The sequence below is a fragment of the Sus scrofa genome, chromosome 17 (assembly GCF_000003025.6).
Source record: "Sus scrofa isolate TJ Tabasco breed Duroc chromosome 17, Sscrofa11.1, whole genome shotgun sequence".
Lineage (NCBI taxonomy): Eukaryota > Metazoa > Chordata > Mammalia > Artiodactyla > Suidae > Sus > Sus scrofa.
In genome coordinates this window covers 61,970,768-61,990,463 of record NC_010459.5, presented here as the reverse complement: position 1 = coordinate 61,990,463, position 19,696 = coordinate 61,970,768, and the positions used below count along the sequence as shown (strand labels likewise).

At 62.9% G+C, this 19,696-nt stretch overlaps 1 protein-coding gene across 1 annotated transcript in view; it reads right to left on the bottom strand.

The window, feature by feature from the left end:
• NTSR1 (neurotensin receptor 1) overlaps positions 1-863 on the bottom strand; it is a 48,699-nt gene extending 47,836 nt beyond the window's left edge. Inside the window, exon 1 of the mRNA XM_021078238.1 lies at positions 153-863. Coding sequence (XP_020933897.1) covers positions 153-863 — 711 coding nt within the window. The remainder of the gene's footprint in view (positions 1-152) is intronic.

The following is a 19,696-nucleotide window of genomic DNA, read 5'->3' as shown; positions in this document are numbered from 1 at the left end:
AGAGGAACCCAGACCGGAAACTACTTTTGGGGTGAGGGAAAGAGGAGCCTGAGGCTTCCCTGAGGGCGTGGGCCCTTGCCCCAAGGGAGACCCCACCGGGCGCCCCCACCCCTGCTTCCCCCAGGCCCCGCTCCCCTGAATCGGCTGCTCACCTCAATGACGACCTTGACTGTGGCCGTGCCCACGATGGGCGTGCACACCAGGCCGCCGGGGTGCTGGCCGTCGGCGCTGCGGTTCTGCTGGCCCATGGTGAAGAGCATGGGCAGGGCCAGGAGGCCAGAGGCCAGCCAGATGGCGCTGATGAATTTCTTGGTGCGGCTGCGGGACATGAGGGTCTTGGCCTTGAAGGGGTGGCAGATGGCCAGGTAGCGCTCCACGCTCAGGCTGGCCACGTTGAGGGCTGTGGCGTAGGTGCAGGCGTCTCGGAGGAAGTAGTAGCCCCGGCACACGGCGTCGCCGAAGGCCCAGGGGTGGTGCACCCAGATAAAGTTGTACAGCTCCACGGGCATGGCCAGCAGCAGGATGAGCAGGTCAGACAGCGCCAGGCTGCCCAGGTGGTAGTGCACGGTGCCCTGCAGGTTCTGCAGGGACTTCTTGCGCGCCAGCGTGAACGCCGTCACCGAGTTGCCCACCGTGCCCACGACGAAGAGCGCCAGGTACACGGTGGTCACCAGCACCTTGGAGTAAGTGTCCGTGTTCACGTCCAGGTCGCTGCTGGGCGCTTGCACGGGCTCCGACGCGTTGCCCGAGCTGTTGCCGAAGCCGGGAGCCAGGAGCGCCGCCTCCAGCCCCGACGGGGGCCGCGAGAGGGGGTCGCCGGCTGGGGCGACCTGGGGGCCGGGCGCCGAGCCGTTGAGGCGCATGGCGGGCGCGGGGTCGGGGCCGCGCTCCCCGGGATCCCCGGTTCCTTCTGGCGCCTCCGCCGCCGGAACGCGGTCGAGAGGGGGCGCGTCTCAGGCCGGGAGGGAGCAGAAGGCGCCGGCGCGCCGTCCGGCCAGGAAGCGCCGGACTCGGACCGTGCCAGCCGGGAGCGCTCGGGGCTGGCGCTCACCGGGGCCGCGGGTTCCCGCTGGGCTCCGCGCTGGCCCGGCTTCCTCCGATCGCCAGACCCCGCGATTGCGCGGGGCCCGGGGCGGCAGCGCCGGCTCCCGCCGAGAGCGCCCGGCCGGCTGGGGCTGCGCGGGGCGCACGCCCGGGGGCCCGGAGGCCCGGCGCGCTCGCTCGCCGCCCGCGCTCTCCTCCCCGGCGCTCTCCGCGCACGCCCGCCCCGCGCACCTCCCGCCGCGCCAGCGCCTCCCGGGCTCCGCGCCTCCACTGAGCGGGCGGCGGCGGGCGCGCCCAGCCGTAGGGGGCGGCGGACGGGAGAGGAGGCGGCCCCAGCCGCTGTCCCCGCCCCGCCGGAGGGCAGGGCCGACCGGTCGCCCCCGCGCGCTCCCAGGGCCAGCCCCGGCTCGGGGTGGGGGAGCGTCCCAGGGAACCGGGGTTCCGGCGGGGTGCCTCGGGAATGTTGGCGCTTTCCGGGCGCCCTCCCGCGGGCAGCACGCCCTCCTTCCCCGGTCTTCCCAACTTCTTGCGCCCCCTGCCCCAAGGGAGCTGCCCCGGGTCGCCCCCAGGTCCTCCCCAGCAGGGGGAGAGGAGGGAATGGGGCTGCCGGGCCCAAGGAGGAGGCTTCCAGCTGGGATGGCTGGAGTGCCCTTTCCTCTGGGGCGCCCATGGGGGTTCCAGAAGCTGGGCGCCCAGGGGGGCTCCACACGCAGCTAAGTGGGGGGAGGGTGCATGAGGGGAGCAGAAAGCAGAGACAGGAGCAGAACCCCGCCCTGCCCAGGCTGGGCTCCTGGCCCCGGGGGTGGCCTGGTGCCACCGTGGGTGCAAGTGATGCCCTCCAGCCCCTCCTCCCTGGGTGGACCTGGCCATCTGAGGGCACCCTCAGGGTCCAGTCCCAGCGTTACAGCCAGGCCTGGCTAGTTGTACCTGCCCTGCTGGGCGTCAGACCCTGGAGTCGGCTGAGGGGAATGGGACGTTGAGGCTGAGGCTGGGGCTGAGGCTGAGGCACCCTGCCGGGACTCCAGAGCCACCCAGGGGGAGAAGTTCACACTCGGTACTGACTTGTCTGTTCCCAGCTGGCTCTAGGCTTGTCTTCGCCACTGAAGCCTGACGTTCTCAGCACATAAAACATGTGCTTAGAAGTTTAGTCTTCAAGGGACACACACACACACACACACACAGGTCCCTTTGCTGGAGCCAGCACGGTGGGCTCAGAGGCTACGGGCACAATTTCAACCTGCTACTTAATATCTGGGTGAGTGTTTTAGCGTTCCTGTGCCTCGACTTGGTTGTACGTAAAATGCGAATATAGGGAGTTCCTGTTGAGGCTCCGTAGTTAATGAACCCATGAACCCGACTAGTATCCATGAGGATGTGGGTTCGGTCCCTGGCCTCGCTCAGCGGGTGTAGGTTGCAGATGCGGCTCGGATCTGGCGTGGCTGTGGCTGTGGGGTAGACCAGCAGCTGTAGCTCCCATTTGGCCCCTAGCCTGGGAACCTCCATATGCCGCCGGTGGGGCCCTAAAAAGACAAATAAATAAGTAAATGCAAAGGGCCTTAAGGGTGAATGGCCGCCTCTGGGGGCCCGGCTGTTCCGGATGCCGCCGTTTTGCCACCTGTGGACACCTGTGCTCAGTGGACACCTGTGGAGCTGATGCCGTGGAGCAGATTGTGGGGCGACTTCAGGGGCTGGGAGGGCGAAGGGCCCAGGACAACCATGGTTGTTTTAAATCCACCAAATTAGCCCGGATTTGCTCCCTGGCAGACAAGTCCACCAGTTCAGGGGACAGGTCTTGGGACTGAGACCTGAGCGTCCGGGTCGCAAAGAAAGGGACAGTGCCAGACTGTGTCGGACCCGTGGGGCTCATCTCTGCACAGAGGGGCCCTGGGGTCTTACCATGGCCAGTGCCACCCGGTCACCCCTCTCGGAGCCCCCTGAGAGGAAGGCAGAGGCCTGTGGCCACAGGGGCCTGTCCCTTTGTCGGCCAGGAGCCGTCGCTGCTCAGGACGCGCACATGCTCTCGCCCGCCGCTTAAGCTCACTGTTTGGTTTCCACGCCCTGACCTTTCCGCTAAGCTGGCCTTCTTTCAAAGATTTCTTTTCGAGCCAGCCTAGGAGCTTAAAAAATCATAACAGCAACTTAGCACAAATATTATGACAAGGCATTTGCTTAAAATCACAGAGGAAATGTCACCTGGAGGCCTTGCGTGCACTGGGGGGGGGCAGGCCCTTGGCCGGGGGTCCCTGGCGGCTTGGGGTTGTTCTTCCGGGCACGGGGAGCCTGGTCGGCGGGGCGGCCAGAGCCTCCGACTCCAAGCTAATGGCCCCTTTCTCTTCTGGTTTCCCCAGACTCACGGGCTTCCGCAACAGCTGAGACCATTTAAAGAAAGCTCCGGTGAGGTGCGAGTGGCTTGACCCAATCACACCCTTGGCCAGCCCGACTCCTGCGGAGCCCTGCGTGAGCTGCCCGGGGCTGCGGGAGAGCCTGGGCCAGCCGCCCAGGCCCTGCCCTCCAGTGCCAGCCAGGACTGAGGTCCGCTCAAAAGGGTCTGTGTTTGTGGGGGAAGCAGGTTCATTGGCTGAGCGGGCAGCAGGCGACCAGGTGGCCAGCTTCCTGGGATCCCCGCCTGGGGTCCTGGCTGGTGAGCCCTGGGGACTGAGGTCAAGTCTGGGATCCCAGAGGAAAGAAGCTTGGATGGCCACTGCCATAGCAGGGCTGCTGGTGTTTTGTTTTGTTTTGTTTTTTAATAATTCAATGAATTTTACTATATGTTTAGAAAACCATGACAACCTGATTTTAGGACATTTGCATCCCAAACGCCCAGTTCTTGGTTTGTTTGCGTGGCTAACTTCTCTGAGGCCCTGCAAGGCTGCCTGGTATACAGTGGGTGCTCAGCTAGTGGAAGAGAAGACAGCGAATGGTGCCTTTCCCCAGCAGGCTTCCAGCTGCAAGAGGGCGTCTGTAGGGAGCCCAAGAGAGACCCCTCCAGGCTGCACCCCCAGGCCACCCCCGGGCCTGAAGCCATGGGAGCATGAGGGCACCTGATCACCCCAAGAGAGCGGCCGCCAGGATGGGGGCAGCAGAGGTGAGCGGGGCTCTGCCTTCCTGGCGACAGGAATTGGGTCCCTGGGTGTGTCCTTAAGGCACCTCTTTCCTCTGGACCCCACACCACCATTGGGCAACTCTTGCCAGAAAGAAGGCTTCTCCCTAAATTAAAAAAAAATACATTCGCAGCACTGCCTGCACCCCTTGTCTATTTAGCTATTGTTGCCTGACAAAGTACTCCAAACTCAGTGACTTCGTGGCAAAACAAACATTTTGTTGTCATCGCCGTTACTGCGAGGCTCCCCGTGAGGCTGCAGGTGGGTGGGGAGAAGCGTGCGTTTAGTTAGACACCCTCGGGAGACGTCACCTGTGTGACCTGCAGTGTCGCTGCTGAGTTTCACCCACGGCGCGGAAATTGCTCATGTCAGGCTGTGCAGCCTTCCAAGGAGGATTTTAAACACAGGGCAACTTGGGCGTGCGTGCTGGCCGGCGGAGCGGGCGGGGAGCCTCCTTCCAGCTTGGGCAGCAGCCCTCCTCCTTCACAGCCCTGGATGGTCCCTTGACCCTCGGCCCTGGCCACGTTCTGGAAACGTGAGCTGTGTTCACAGGGAAGAGTCAGAGGCGGGGGGTGGCTGCCCGGAGTGCATCGTCTGCCACGTGACGGCTGCTCAGGACGTGGCTTTCAGTCCTGGGTCCGCTGTGGCTCGATCCCCAGGGCTCACCAGCCAGGACCCCACCCGTGGGTCCGTCGGGGCGGGGTAACTAAACTGACCAAGCCTCCGTTTCCTCACCTGTAGAGTGCAGACCGCGGGGCCCCCAAGTCACCAGGCTGCTCTGCACACCGTGTGCACACACCTGTTCTCACACCACATGGAGGCCCCTGTTCTGTGACACCAGCTTAGAGCCGCTGGGCCCACCCCGTCCAGAGCTGGGAACACCCCCGGGCCCTGGCAGTGCCCGTGAGGGAATCATTCCGTGAGAGGCAGGGTCCGCGTGGAGGAGGCGTGTGGAAGGCTGAGCTCCAGGGGCAGGTTGGGGGCTGGTCCCTTGGGGGCCCCATTGTCGGAAGCAGGCAGGAGGCTGATGGGGCAGGAGGGGGCTCAAGCCATGGGGACGCCATTGTCACCGTTGTCATTTCACTGCCTGCAGAAGCACAGCCCCTTCTCCTAAGTAATCAAGACAATATCTTGCCATGTGTATTTCCAGATTTATCGAGCAGAACCACTTGTAAGAGCTGACAGCCACTGACTCCCCGGCTAAGGCGGGGGTGGAGCCCAGCAACCTCGGACTCCGCCTGAGACGGAGCCTTCAGCAGAGGGATGCGTTGGGAAAGATGAGGTTTTGGGGTACCAGGCATGTCAGGTCATCTTCCAAGGAAAAAAGAGAAAACCCCAAAACAGGCTTCAGTGCAGCCCGATTTCCTAAAAATGACCACTGGGAAGGCTTGGCTGTGTGGCACTTGTTTCAGGCAGATCAAAAAAAGGACGGTGTTTAGAATTTGCTTTGAAGTCGCATCCCGACTTCCGGTGTAAACCCCCCCCAGGCCACTGCCTCCCCCCTCCCCTCCCCACACCCGGTGGGGGTCCGGCTGCGAGGGCGGGCCTTAACAAACCCCCCCCCCCCGCCAGGAAAGGCATTTTCTTTTTGAGATTTGCTCCTGGGCAAAAGACAACATCCAGTGCAGAAGGACAAACAGTTCCATCTGCTCCACTGGCAAAGAAAAGCAGTATTTTGTCGGCTCTCACCCGGGAAGCCGAGAGTTTATGCCTCTTATAAATTCACCGAATTCTGGCTAAATTTCCCAGGTGTGCTTGTGAACACACTTGCCGCATAAGCTCAGAGGGTCACGTTTGGCTGGCCGAGCCTCCACGCATCCTGGGGAGAGAAGGGCGGAGGCGCCCGCGCTCCACCCAAAGGCCTCCCGGCTGCTGCAGGGCCCCGGAGCCGGGCACCGGTGGGCGAGCGGGCCCCTGCCCCATGCCTTCCTTGGCCCGGAGCCTTCCCCTGCCAGGCTTTGCCAAGCGGCCCCTCTGGGCGGGGCGGGGTGGGGGTGGGGTGGGGGGGATGGGTGGGGAGATGGGGGATGGGGGTGGGGGATGGGTGGGGGGATGGGGGATGGGTGGGGGATGGGTGGGGGATGGGGGTGGGGGATGAGGGTGGGGGGGTGGGGGCAGCTGTGTGTCAGCCTCTCTCCCCTCTCCTTCTGGCATTTGCATAAGCATGACTTCTGAGGTCCCAGCTCCTTCTCCAGAGACGCGAAGCCTGCTCCCTTTGTCTATAAGCAGGAGTTCTAGTTGCCTAGAAATATTGAAGGAGAAAAACATGCCTCCCATTTCCCAGTGACTTCACATGAGTTCCAAAAATAAAACCAGAGCGGTGCCTCCTTTGTCATTCCTGCCTTGGAGCTCTGATGGCCCATTGGAGGGACACAGGAAAGAGCGGGTGCCAGAGGGGCTGAGGGCAGGGGGCCCACTTGCCTAGGGAGCCTCGGACGGAGGGGGCGTGGTCCCGGAAGGGCGAGGTCATACAGGGGCGTGGTCCCGCGGAGGTGCCCGCTGCCTTCTGGCCACCTGTGGGTTCAGAGGTGCCCTGGCAAGTTTGGGACTCCAGGGAGGGATGACCAGGGGGGGCTGGCCGAGCATCCCCGTCCCCTCTCCCCTTCCCCCTGCAGGCAGGTGTGTCACGGGAGTCAGTTCTGACCAGCGGGTGTAGGGAAAAGGGGCGCCTTCTCTGGTCAGGTCTGGGACCTCTGGCTTCCACTGTATGACCTGGTGCTCACGGTGTTGGGACCCCAAGACAGAACCCTCGGTGGAGACGCCGGCTGCAAGAGAGGGAGCCACAGCCCGGTGCTGGACCCCTGCCTCCCTGGGAGGGACCACCTCACCTCTCTAGGACACCCCCAGCTCCCTCAGGCCATTTTGGGGGTGAAATGGGGCCCGCAGCCCCCAAGGCCATGGTCCAAGCCCATGGACTGGACGACTGGGCCCCGTGAGCCCTGTGTCCTCAAGCTGATTACACATGGGTCCTTGCCACTGGCCCCCAAGCTAACCTGACCGTCATCTGAGATCTCAGCAGACACCCTCGTTTATTCACCTACAGAACGAGGAGGCCTGGAGGCCTGGGACTGGGGGGTCAGGGACCTGATCTCCTCTCGGGGTGACTGAGCCAGCTGCAGGAGGCCCGGTCGGCAGGGCAGCCACGACAGAGGGCTCCTGGCAGTGACGGTGCACCGTGGCCTCCCGCGGCCAGCTTTCCTGTCTTGGCTCCTGGATCAGAAGCCCAGTGGGCTGCCGGGCCCTTGACGGGGGCGGGGGAGGGGGCTCTGGGGAGCATCCCTGTGGCTCACCCAGGCCCCTGTGGCTGCAGGACCGAGGCCTGTGTCCTGGCTGCTTGTCAGGGGGCTGCCCGGCTCCCGGAGGCCTCGGAGCGGAGCCGGTGCTCCGTAGACCTCGCACGTTCCCGCCTCCCCGCCTCCCGACCTCGACGTGAACAGCCAGAGCGTGTCCTCTGCTCTGGAGGACCCACGATGCGCCGGGCCCACGGATAATCCAGGACGCACGCTCTCCCGTAATCGCAGCCACAAAGTCCCCTTGGCGGGTCTCAGCGCAGACTCGCAGTTCAGGGACCAGGGCTTTCCCGGCACTAGGCTTTCAGCTGAGACCTTCTTTATAGATCTGCCCCCGGAGGCCCCCGTCAGAGCACCGGGCGGAAGTGGAGGTTTGCACTTCCCGGGGAGAGGGCAGCGCGTGCCCCGCTGGCGCCTGGTCCTTTGCCATGGGCAAGGGACAGGGTGAGCTGTAAGTGACACCCAGAGCTTGCTGTGGGATCAGGGCGCCCCGCTGGCAAGGGGTCTGCTTGTGGGACTGGAGCTCAGACGGCAGCCCCTAGGAAGCCAGCCGGCGGCCTCACTCAGCGCAAGTGAGGTGGGCCCTGGGCTGACCAAAGGATGGGGGGTGACGCTGTTTTGTTGGAATGAATCAAACATCTGAAGAGCCGGAAGGTTGCAAGGGCCCTAGGCCGAAACAGATCCACATGCAGGCCCCCTGCCCTGCCCAGACCAGCAGAGGTGGCAGGGTGAGGGGGGCAGAGCTGGCCCGGGGATTGGGGGGCTGCCTCTGGACCAGCAGAGCGCTGGTGGCTGCAGAGCTCCTCTTGGGACCCCTGTCAGTGTCCGGGGGCTGCCGTGACCAATGACCACAACCTGGGGGCTCACCTCCCTTTGGTGAGTGCCGCCTGTGCGGGGGCTTGATGCAGGGCGGTGCTGACACATGGTCACTCTTGGCCCCGCTCAAGGGTGTCCCCGTGGGCACCCGGAGGGTGACCCAGCCAGGGAGGGGGAGGGCGGGCCATCCCTGGGGCCCAGTCCTGGAAAGCCCTTCTCCGGGGCTCTGAGACAGGCTGTTGGTCCCCCGCAGTTCCAGCGGGAGCAGGAGATCCGCTCATGGAGGGCTGCTTGTTTTCGCTTCAGAAATCTCTTCCAGCGCCCGTGCCGCTCAGCAATCTGGGTTTTAAAAATATCATCACTGGGGGAAAAAAAGAGCATTAGCACGTTTGAGGAAAATGTGTTCTAGTGTAAATGAGCAGTTGAAACATAATCAGATTATGCATGCGAACGCACGCAATCTGCTGAAATGACACCCTCCCTGGGGTCCGTAAATACGCCCATCTCGCCTGTGCACAGACGCTGCCTCGCGGCATCAGATCTGCTGCCTGCATTGTTCCTGGTACTTTGCATGCACGTCTCCTGGAATCCACACACACCTTCTCTCCCGCCCCTCTCCACACACACACACACACACACACGTGGGCGCACGCGCGCGCACATGCACACAGGTCGCATATTAAATACACGGCCTGTGCAATGGCCGGGAAGGCGACAGGGGATGACACGTTATTCCATTTCTCTTTGGAAAGGCCCAGTTCATCCTTCGCGGCCCCGGATCGGAGTCTGGTTTCTGAAATCTTTTTTTCAAATGCCATTTTGGTCAAAAAGGCCTGCCCTCTGGGTGGGAAATCGGTCGCCTCTGTGTTAGTCTCTCAACAGGCCAAACAGCGCTGCTCTGGCGGTGGCAGCTGGCCCCGACTCGACTCGGGAGGGGCATCTGTGGGTTTTGCTTGTCCAGACCCTCAGTGCCTCCGCCTCAGGCCTGCCCTCTGCTGGCTCCCAGGAGTCTTGGTTCCTGAGCGCCCACCCTGCATGGCCTTGGTGGGGGAGGGCTGGCCCTCTCCTCCCACCGCTGCTAATCAGAGGCCCCACTCCCACTGCCCCGGGGGCACCCGGCGGACACTCAGAATATTTCCTGCTTTTTGAGAAGGTCCAGACCCTGGCGCTGGCTGCTAAGCTGGTTCCCGCAGAGCTGTGGTTGGAAAGAGCCCCTGGGTGCTGATGGCATCGCTCAAGCCCCGGATCCTGCCATACCTGAAGCTGGCACTGCCCACACCGCTCTTTCTCAAGCTGGTTTGATTGAGTTCCCACCCCCTGCACCCAGGCGTCGTGACTGGTGCTTGAGCACAACGTGGACACGATGAGCCTGGCGCGGGCTCTTCAGACATCACTCTCGGGTGCCAGAGCCGCGTGGTGGCTGAACGCTTTATGTGTGAGGATGGAGGAATGGCAGCAAAAGGCATCAGAAGAAAGTCTAGGGCTTCATTTCTCTGTAATCAGTCGGAACATGATGAGGGGGCCACGCCTGAATAGATTCCTGTCTTTTCTGGAAATTTCACGGCTGGCTATGAAGACATTAGCTCCTGCAGTCCCCAGTCTGATGGCAGCCGGCTGGGGTGACTGGCTTCTTCCTGTGACAGCTAATGATCGGCTTCATGACAGCACGTCGCCGACGCAGGCTGATTTGCCTGCCCAGTGACTTAGGAAAAACAAGTCTTTGAGAAAACATCATTCTAGGGCCCTAGTGGTGCTTCTTTCAGAATATTCCAGGAGTTCCACCCCGTGCTTTGCTCGTCTGAACTATCCTTCCGGCCTGGATCCTCGGGGCGGGGGGCGGCAGCGGGTTCCCGGCTCCAACATCCAGGTTGGGGACGGGGGTCCAGGTACGGTGGGCATGTCTGTAGATGTCCTTTAAAATAAGAGCCACAGGGAGTTCCCGTTGTGGCTCAGTGAAAATGAATCTGACTAGTAAACATGAGGACGCGGGCCTCGCCCAGTGGGTTAAGGATCCGGCGTTGCCGTGAGCTGTGGGGTAGGTCGCAGATGCAGTTCGGATCCTGGGTTGTTGTAGTTGTGGTGCAGGCCGGCAGCTGCAGCTCTGATTTGACTCCTAGCCTGGCAACCTCTGCATGCCGAGGGTGCGGCCCTAAAGAACAAAAAAATAAAACAAAATACAAAATAAGAGCCTCGGGAAATTGCTGTCATTTCACTCCATTCTTCACCTGTTAATGCACCAATGGACAGATGAGAACTTTTTGACTTTGCCAAATCATGTTAAAAAAAAGTCCTTAGGTAGAGATGCCAGGCAGACCATGGACAAACCAGACTGTCCGAGGGCCGGGTGGTGGGGTGGGAAGTGGGCACAGGAATTTCTGTGTTTGGTGGTTTCACAACCAATTTGGCAAAACAAAGTCTGGGCTAAATAAAAATGCGTTTATTGAGTGGCAATTCTCTGCCTGTGAAGTCTCCAAGCTGGAAATCAGTAGGTGTCTCCTTTTCATTGTTAAGAATAAATCTCAGAACGAGTCCATTGAGGCATCTTGCCGCCCCTTGAGCTCCTTCCGCTGTGAAATGAGCAGTAAATCTGAGGTGTTTACGGTGCAGATGTGGTGCTGTGAGCTGGGGTCCTGGGGTTGGGGGCGCGTCCTGGGCCTGTCTGGAGGGGAGTGGATGGCATGTCCTTTGCTCCCTAACTGTGGAGGGAGGAGGGGCACGGGGTGGATGGCGGAGTCCGTCCCTGGCCGTCCCCTCGGGGCCAAGAGCAGAAGCAGGTTCCACCCTCTCTGGAGCGCCGAGGCCCCGTGTAAAGTGGGGCAGAGGTTGATGCTGCACAGGCCGTGGTGCCACCTGGGCCATACTGGGGCAGCCTGGAGCTGCATGGGCACCCTGGGTCTTCCTGGGGTCCCCCCCAAACCTGTGTAGGACAGGGCGTCACATGCAGGCTGTTTATGGGGAGGGGACCTGGAGGCAACGCTGGGGTGGGGGGTGGGCAGGGTCAGGCAGGGAGGTGGCCAATGAGACCGGCAAGCAGCCTTTGTGGCACCTGGGCTGGTGGAGCCCACCTTCGTCTGTCCCATTGAAGGCGAGTGCTGTCAATCACGGATGGAGGGCTCCTCCCGCCACGTCACAGGGAAGCAGGCGTGTGACAAAGGAACCTGCAGGCGCTGGTGCGGGAGGGGTGGGGCCTCTGTCCATGGCCATCAGCACTGTTCCCGCAGGGCGGGGCCCTCACCTGCCTCGGCCAAGGGACACCCCAGTGCCCAGGGAGCCCACCATCCGCATCCCACAGGCGTCAGCACCCTGACCAGTGAGGAGCAGGTGGGCAGACGCGGGTGCTGGGCACTGACGTGCAGGACGCCCACACAGGGGGCTCTGGCTGGTTGAGTGGTGACTTCAGGTGCTCTTCACCCTCTGCAACCTTCCAAGGCTTGGAGATGGGCTTCTGGGGGGCCCTGGGGGGTCTTTAGAAAGGACCTGGTCCCACGGGAGGCGGGAGGGCGACCCTTGAGACAGAGCCCCAGCTCACCTGGTCCCCTCTGCCACGTCCAGTGCTCTGACCCTCTCGTGTCCAACCCCGGGGCCGTGTCTGCACAGCTGGACCCTTGGTGCCTGGGCTGGGTCTGCCCCAAGCCCTGAAGAAGGCAAAAGGAGGCCACCGTGCCTGTGGGGCCCCCCGAGGAGGCCCGGATCAAAGCCAGTCGTGGCTGGGGAGGGAGGCGGGGTGGGCGGGTTGAGGAGCTGCCCAGGGTTTGGTTCTTTGAGCGCCCAGGTCCGTCCACTTATGGGACAAGTTGGGGCCCTGCAGCCGGTGTGCTGGCTTGAGAACTAACACAATATGAAGGTCCGAGGAGCTTTAATGGGACGTGAACTTTCACGAGCTTTCAAGGTGAATCTGATTTTCAAACTTCTGTACGGGGGTGCTTTGCTGCTGAGAGATGTGCTCATTTGGTTTATCTAAAGGAATGAATGGGTTTCTCGGGAAATGATAAGCCTCCCTCCGGCCCCAGCCCAAACTAGGACATGAAATGAAGACCCCCAGCTCCTGTTTGGGGGACTGTTCCTGCAGGTGGCCCCACGTGCTGTGCCTTCCTCTTCCCTCCCCTGCATCTTGCAGACCTGCCGTTGGTGAAACAGCTGATGGTAATTCGGACTAAAGGAGAAATGACTGCTAAGTCTTCACATACCCTCCTCCTTCCCTTTATATTTTATAATAAAAACCTTTTTAAAAAAAGAAAACAAAACGCAGACCAGACTGAGAGTGGTGGCAGCTGGCTGGGAGAGTGTGCAGTGGCCGGGGGTGGGGTCTGTGCTGGGGGCGGGATCTCAGGCGTGGGGCTTGGTCTTGGGGCCACGCCACGCCCCTCCCTGCGGTTGCGTCCCCACCTCTGTGCCAAGATGAGCCTTTTCATCTGCGGAACGTGACATTCAGCCGTTGAACGAGTCATGAGCTCTGTGTCTCCCAGTCAGCTGTGGCGGAGGGCAGGGACGGGGCCCGCCCCACCTCCCTGCTGCCGGGGCTTGATGACACCTGTCCTCATGGAGGGCCAAGCAGCTGTCACCCGTCACCCTGAGCTGGGAGGCTCCTCATGGGGCCAGATCCCTGCTGAGACACTCAGCGCCTTTCTCAGAGTGAACCTTCTGTGGGTGAGGGTTGCTCTGGGACGACCCCCCCCACCACCCCCCCAGCCCCGGGAAGCCCACTGCCCTGTAGGGGCACCGTCCCCCCCACAGCTCAGTTCCCCTTCTTGGCAAGATCTGTGGTCAGAGGTCAGTGTGGCCAGGAAACAAGAGGCCCAGCTGCTCCATTGATGGCCCCACAACTGTGGCTTTGGGGGCGGGAGGAGGAAGGGTGGGGAGGGAAGGGGAGGGGGGGGTCAGGGAGGAGGCGAAAAGGCCTGTGGGGGGAGGCGGACCAGGCTTCCCTGGAGGCGACTCTGTGCAGGAGCCCTCCTCCCCCGCTAAGCTGCCAAGGCTTCTGGGAAGGCTGAGCTGTGACTGCAGCAGGTGTGTCCACATGTTTGCTGTGAAACCTTCCTTTTGAGCGACGGCACCTGGCCTTCCCAGGACAAGGCCGCCAGCGTCCCCCACTGTCTGCATCCTGCGCTTCTCTTCTCCAGGCGCTGGGGGCCAGGGCACTTCTTCCCCAAGGAGGAGGCGGGCAGTTCATTGCCCCGGGGAAAAGGGTGTTGGAGGTGGGTAGGAGCGGGGGACACCGTCCGTGGTGGCCTCGGGGAAGCTCCGGCTGGAGGCAAGCTGGTTGCAAGCTGCGCGCCACCTCCCGGCTTCCTGAGTTCATTGTCTGCTCCGTAAGACCACACGAGACTTCCTACCCACTGAGGCGGTTAGGCCACGAGACAGGAGCGGAAACGGCCTTGCCCCAAGGTGCCCCTGGGGCCAGACTGGGGGGCGCAGGAAAAGCAGCCAGGCCCCACCTCTCCCATGCCTTGGCCGCCCACCTGCACCCATCCCCCCTCCACCAGCCCTAATCTTTCCACCCCCTTCCCTCCCACCTGCCCTGAACCTGGTTCCCGCCTCGGCCCCCACCCCCAGGAGCCCACCAGCCCGCCCCCCAACTTTAGAATCGCTGCTAAGGGGAGGGTGGCCACTGCTCCTGACCTCGTGTTCCGTGGCCTGACCACCTGCCGGCTGAGTGGCCACTTCCGGTCTCTCCTCAGCGGTGCTGCTGGGCCCTGCCCGCTGCCCGCTGCCCGCAGCGCGTTCCTGGGGGAGGTGCTCGTTGTAAAGACGCAGGCATTGGCTGCCAACCAAAGTCACAATGGGATGTTCAGGCGAGAAATCAGGATGTGAGGCTAATTAGGCGCTAATTAGTGACTTCCAGGTGTGGCAATTGCCTGGCCGGGCTGCCCTGACGCACGCACGGAGCTCTCGTGGAAAAATAAGGGACTCCGGGGAGCGCGGGCCACACGCTGAGGCTGCGGGGAGCTTTAGGCAGGGGTGGGGGTGGACAAAGTCCAGGGCCTGAACTTGGTGACGGCCCTGCTACCGGGGTGCCCTTGAAATGCAGATGGCAGAGACCCTGCCCAGGGATTCTGAACCAGGGCGTGGGGGCGGTGGACTCTGTCTTTGAAAGCAGGTTCCCACATGGTCTGGTGGACACGTTGGGGTCCCAAACCCCAAGAAAGGCCAGGCATCCTGGGGACATCCGTGTTCCGAGAAGAGGCTGGGAGGCCTGGCAGGTACGTGGGGGGCTTTATGTCCCGTGTCAGCCTGCCTGGCCGCGGGGCGCCCATGTGAAACGTTCAGGGGGTCTGGGAAGGTGTTTCTGGGAGAGATTAGCGCTGGAGTCGGTGGGCTTTAGGGAAGCAGATGGCTGTCCCCAAGGCGGGTGGCCTGGCTGGAACGACAGCAGAGAAGGAGGCTGGCGTCTTGCTGCCCGCCTGAGGGGCCGCGCTCCTCCTGTGCTCAGACGGGACTCCCACCATCCCCTGTCCTAGTCCTTGGCCTGGACTCTGCCACCTGCCTCCTGGCCTCCAGCCTGCGGACCGCGGACGTGGTCAGGAGCCTGGTCCCCAGATGCCTCACGCCCGAGCGCGCGCACACCCTGTCAGCTCTGTTTCGCGGGAGAAGCCTGACCGACGCCGTCGGTGGGCTCTCTGGCCCCATCTCCTTGCCTGAGCAGGGAGGACAACGGTTATTTTAATGATGGAATCGACGCTTTTGCTGCATTCACTAGAACCCAGTACCCAGTCTGCACAGCCCCAGTGACATCCACGGCGGCCCCCGTTTCCGAGGTGGGAGGCACGGCAACGTCACGTCAAACGCCCAGGACCAGCCTGTTACCCTCACCTGAGCCGCCCGCCCTCGCTCGCGGGTGTCCGGGTCCGGGTGAAATGTCCCCCGCGGTTATTCAACTAAGCAGCCAAGTGTCTGACATGACACCAGCCTCTGCTCAGTTCACTGTCGTCACCGTCACCTTCCCTGTGGGCCCCGTCCTGGCCCCGCGTCGGACCCTGCGGGAGCCAGGGGACATGTGTGACCGAGGGGAGCCGGGCTCCCCCAGGGCACCTCCCCCAGCCTGTGGCCCAACTCAGCACGACTTGGAATAAACGATCAAGCTATGAATTAAACACAGCAGAATGTAATTACCGTGGGAGCCAGCTGAGAATAAAATGGATTACACATAGAACAGTCATTAAACGGTTATCGCGTGTGCCTCGCTAATGTGCTGCCGATTAAATAAATCTAAGTGCAAATTATCACTGAGCAATTGCTCTCCAGTTTGTCTTTGTGCCCTCGGGAGCTGGCACCAGAAGGGGGCGCCCTGGACCTGGGGCCTCGCCCACCAGCAGGGCTGGTCCTTCTTGGGCCTCCAGCCCCCAACCTCAGACCACCTGGGGCACCGAGGATCTTGGAGGGACCAGGAGGACGGCGGGCGAGCGCGCTGGTCCAGGGGTGTGCTCGGGGTGCCACACAGATGAATGGATGCTTCCTCGGCCCGGAGGCGGGTCCCTGTATGGCCCCACTTAGAGATGGGAACACTGAGTCGGTGCGGAGGTTACCGTAACTCTCCCAAGGTGGGGGCCAGAGCCAGGACCCAAACCTGACTCCAGGACCAGGTTTGAACCCACTTCATGGGGACAGCACCTGCCGAGTGAGCGTGTGCACATGTGACCATCCTTGCACGCACACACGTGTGCCCACACGCTGGCACCTCATCAGGGGATCCCCAGATTCCAGTAGATGTTCCAGGGTCCCGCCAGCTCTCATAGCCCCCCCCCACCCCCTGAGGGGTCCGTCTGCAAGCTGGAGGCGGGAGATGAGGGAAGGCTGGGCTTGGACGCGGGTCTCAGGAGCCCCCAGCCCACCCCAGGAGACGCGTCCTGTGAGAAGTTCTCTCAGCCCCGGGGCTCCCTCAACGTGGCCACACCTGTGAGAGCAGGCTCCCCCGGCGCCCCCAGGCCTGACCGACTGCCGGGTGGCAAAACCTCGGGTTGGGGGCACCGCTGCCGCCCACCTACTCCCGGTACTTCTGGTTCGGGTGGGCCCCCCGCATGGGTCACCCCGACCGGCCCTGTCACCCTCATGCTCTGGGCTGATTCCTCTTCTCTTTTCCTTTTTTCTCTTTTCTGCTGCTGCTGCGCCCTCAACAGATGGACGTTCCGGGCCAGGGACCGAAGCTGAGCCACAGCTTCCAAGGACGTCGCAGTCGGGGCAGCACCTTTAACTCACTGTGCTGGGCGGCGGGTCGGACCCACCCCTCTGCAGGGACCGGAGCGGCTGCAGTCGGACCCTTGACCCACTGCGGCACGGCGGGGACTCCTGTCTCTGTGCTGGTTGCTGTGTCAGTTCACACCCCCGGAGACTAACGGCTGTTGGGGTTTCCACCGGGATTCCTCCGGGGCTCCCCGTGCGGGGCATTGGTGGGCTTCCACCTCTTCAGTGTTACAGACGGCGGCCCACTGCCTCCTTCGGCGGCATTTCAGGAACGGACAGCTGACATCTGTGCCGTCCTCCCGGGGAGCTGCCGCGTTTAACTCCTGCAACGGGCTGGCGGGAGAGGGCGGTGCCCCGCCATTGGAAGAGCCCGCCAGCGGGTGGCAGGTCACCTGGGGATGACCGCCAGGAGCCATGCCGACCTGGACCTTTGTCTGAAAGGTCTTCGTCCGTCCAGGTGGAGCGGTCCCGTGCCTGACCTTTCAGACCCCCAGGAGCGGAGGAAGGATGGGGAGGCTGACACGTGTCACTCCTGCTCCTGGTGGGCGGGTCAGCGCGGCCCCCTCGCAGCGGCGCCTCCAGGGTCCTGGCCGGGGCCGCGGGCAGGCCGGGGTCCTCTTCGCGCTCTCCCTCCCTCTGTGCCCCTGCAGCAGGGCGGGTGGCCGCACCCCGAAGGCCTGTGCTGATGCAGCCTAAAAACGGAAGACAGAACCGGGAGTCAGCGACGGGGACGTCCGCGGCGTGATGGGTGGGGGCCAGGGCCTGCAGCGACCGGCCCACCCACACCGTGTGCGGTGGACGGCGGGTCGGACGTGGCCGCTCCCCGGGGGTGGGGGGGTGCCAGTTGCAGGGGAGTTACAGGTTGACTCACCAGCTGCCAGGGAAACCAGCAGAGGGGCCGGGCCCTCGCGGCCCTTTGATGGGAACCATCACCAGCTGGGGTGGGGCCGCGCTGGCCGGGCGGGGGATGCGGAGAGCAAGCGGACGGCCTGACTGTGCAGGCCCACGGGCCCACCGTGTTCGGATTCAGCAAACAGGATTGGACTCCCACCACCTCAGCCACCTTGAGCCTAGATTGGTTCTGGAGGCACGATGCCTGGGGTTGGGAGGGTGCTGTGGTTGCTCTGGGGGCGCCTCTTCCGGGTGGCAGTCAGCATCTGGCTGTGTCCTCGTCTCACGAGGGCGCTGATCCCACACGGCCATCCCACCCTCCCAGCCTCATCTGGACCTGATCACCTCCCAAGGCCCCACCTCCAGATGCCATCACCCTGGGGGCTGGGCTTCAGTTCTGGGAGCCGGAGACACCTGGCCACACCACCCAGCGCTGCCAATTTACCACCACAGGAACTCAGGGCACAGCACTGGGCCCCTCAGACCCTCAGTCTCCTCATCCATGAAACAGGACCGTTTCGACCCCTGGGGCTGGGACCCACCCCCCCCCAAATCCACCGCCTTCCTGCCCTTCCCCCACTGCACACTCTCCCTCCTGCCCTCGAGTCCTGGGGTCCTGTCTTTCCCGCATGGGACACGGGGCACTTTGACGCTGCCCATCAACGGGGCCTGGAGGGACCAGTGACCCCGGGGCACTGTGAGTGGTCATCTCCTGACCCTCGGGGAGGGGCTGGCGCAGCACCTCTGCCCTGGCCTCCTTCCTTGGCCCTGCTGCACTGGGAGCAGGGCCCAGTGGGGTGAGTGCAGAGCCATTCCGGTGACCTTGGGAAGGGTCAAGCTGTGCCTGCCGCAGGACCTCGGGGTTCATGCTGGAAACAAATGTCGCCCTGACCGGAGCCACTGGACCTTGTCCCCCGGGGGACCCCACCCCCCTGACCCCGGCTGAACTCGCCCACACCAGCCTCCCTGCTGTCAGGTCCATCAGAGTGACGTGTGTGTGCGCGCGCGCGCTCGTGCATGCGCACATGTGTATGGGGGTGCTGGGCACCCTCCCTGAGGACCCCCCACTTTCACCCACCAGGATGCAGGGAGGAGGCCTGAGCTCTGAGCTATCCGGGCAGGAGGGCTGCGTGGGGCTGGGAGCGCAGTACCCACCCGGAAGAGGAAAGCAGGTGACCTGGGGCGGAAGGGTCTTCCCACAGGCAGTGGAGGACGCTGTGGCGGCCACGGTCAGACAGTGCTGGAGGTCGGTGTCTGACTCCAGTGCCCAGAGATCAATTTTATGTTCCGCCTGGAAATGGCCAGGAGAAGCCAAGGACTTTTGTTTCTTCCTTAAATGATGGTTGATAAAACGGGCTCCATCTGGGGAATGCTATTGGGCTTGAAAAGGACCGGAACGCTGACACCTGAACAGCGCGCGTGAGCCTGGAAACGTGATGCTCGGAGAAGGACCCAGACACAAAGCCACATGGCGAGAGCTCCCCCTCTGCGGGGAGCACTCAGAACAGGCAGGTAGAGACAGGAAGAGGCTAGCGGTCGCGGCGGGGGCGGGGTGATGGCTAACGGGTTCTTTTGGCCAAGAAAACGTCCCAGGGCTCCGTGACGACGGGCGCACAGCTCCGCGCATGCGCTGAACCTGCTGAGCTGGACCTAAATGGGTGAATCCCATGCATGTGATTCTTATATCAGTAAAGCTGTTTCTTCAATGTGATGTTTAAGCACCCCCCACCCCCAGCTCAGCGGTGTGCACACCACAGATACACCCCTTCCAAGGGCAAAGACAGGAGGGAGCGAATCCAGGAGCACCAGCCTCTGCCAGGCGCTGGGGTCCCGCCGCAGGAAGGGGTCTGTCCCAGGCCGGGCTGTCAGAGCGCTCAGGGCCTGGCGCGGTGTCCGTAAGGCCCGGAGCCCATTTCTTGCCTAAACTACCAGCCAGGCCGTGTTCCTGACACACGCAGGCAACTGGGTCAGGTTCAAAGAAGGGTGGGCGTCCAGCCCTCGTCTCAGAAATGTCTCCCAGGGGAGTGGAAGGAAGAGATTCCCCCCCACCCCGTTTCATTTTGCTTGGCATCCATAGGAGAGGGGCCCCAGCTGGGAGAGGGACTGGGGTCCACCTGGTTGGGTGGGCTGAAAGTCTGGAGTCCAGGGTGCCTGCGCCCAGAACGGGTCTGTGCTGCCCCCTGGTGTCCACAGCCATAACTGCAGCTCCTCTGGGCCGGAGTGGTGGGGGGGCACCTGGAGGGCACCGGGAGGGGCTGGCTCAGAGCTCACCGTGCCTGGGGACACCCACCCAGATCCAAACCTTCACTGACCCACAGAGGCGAGGCAGAGGTGCCTGATGTGCCCAACACACCTGTGCGAGGGCACCAGCCTGGC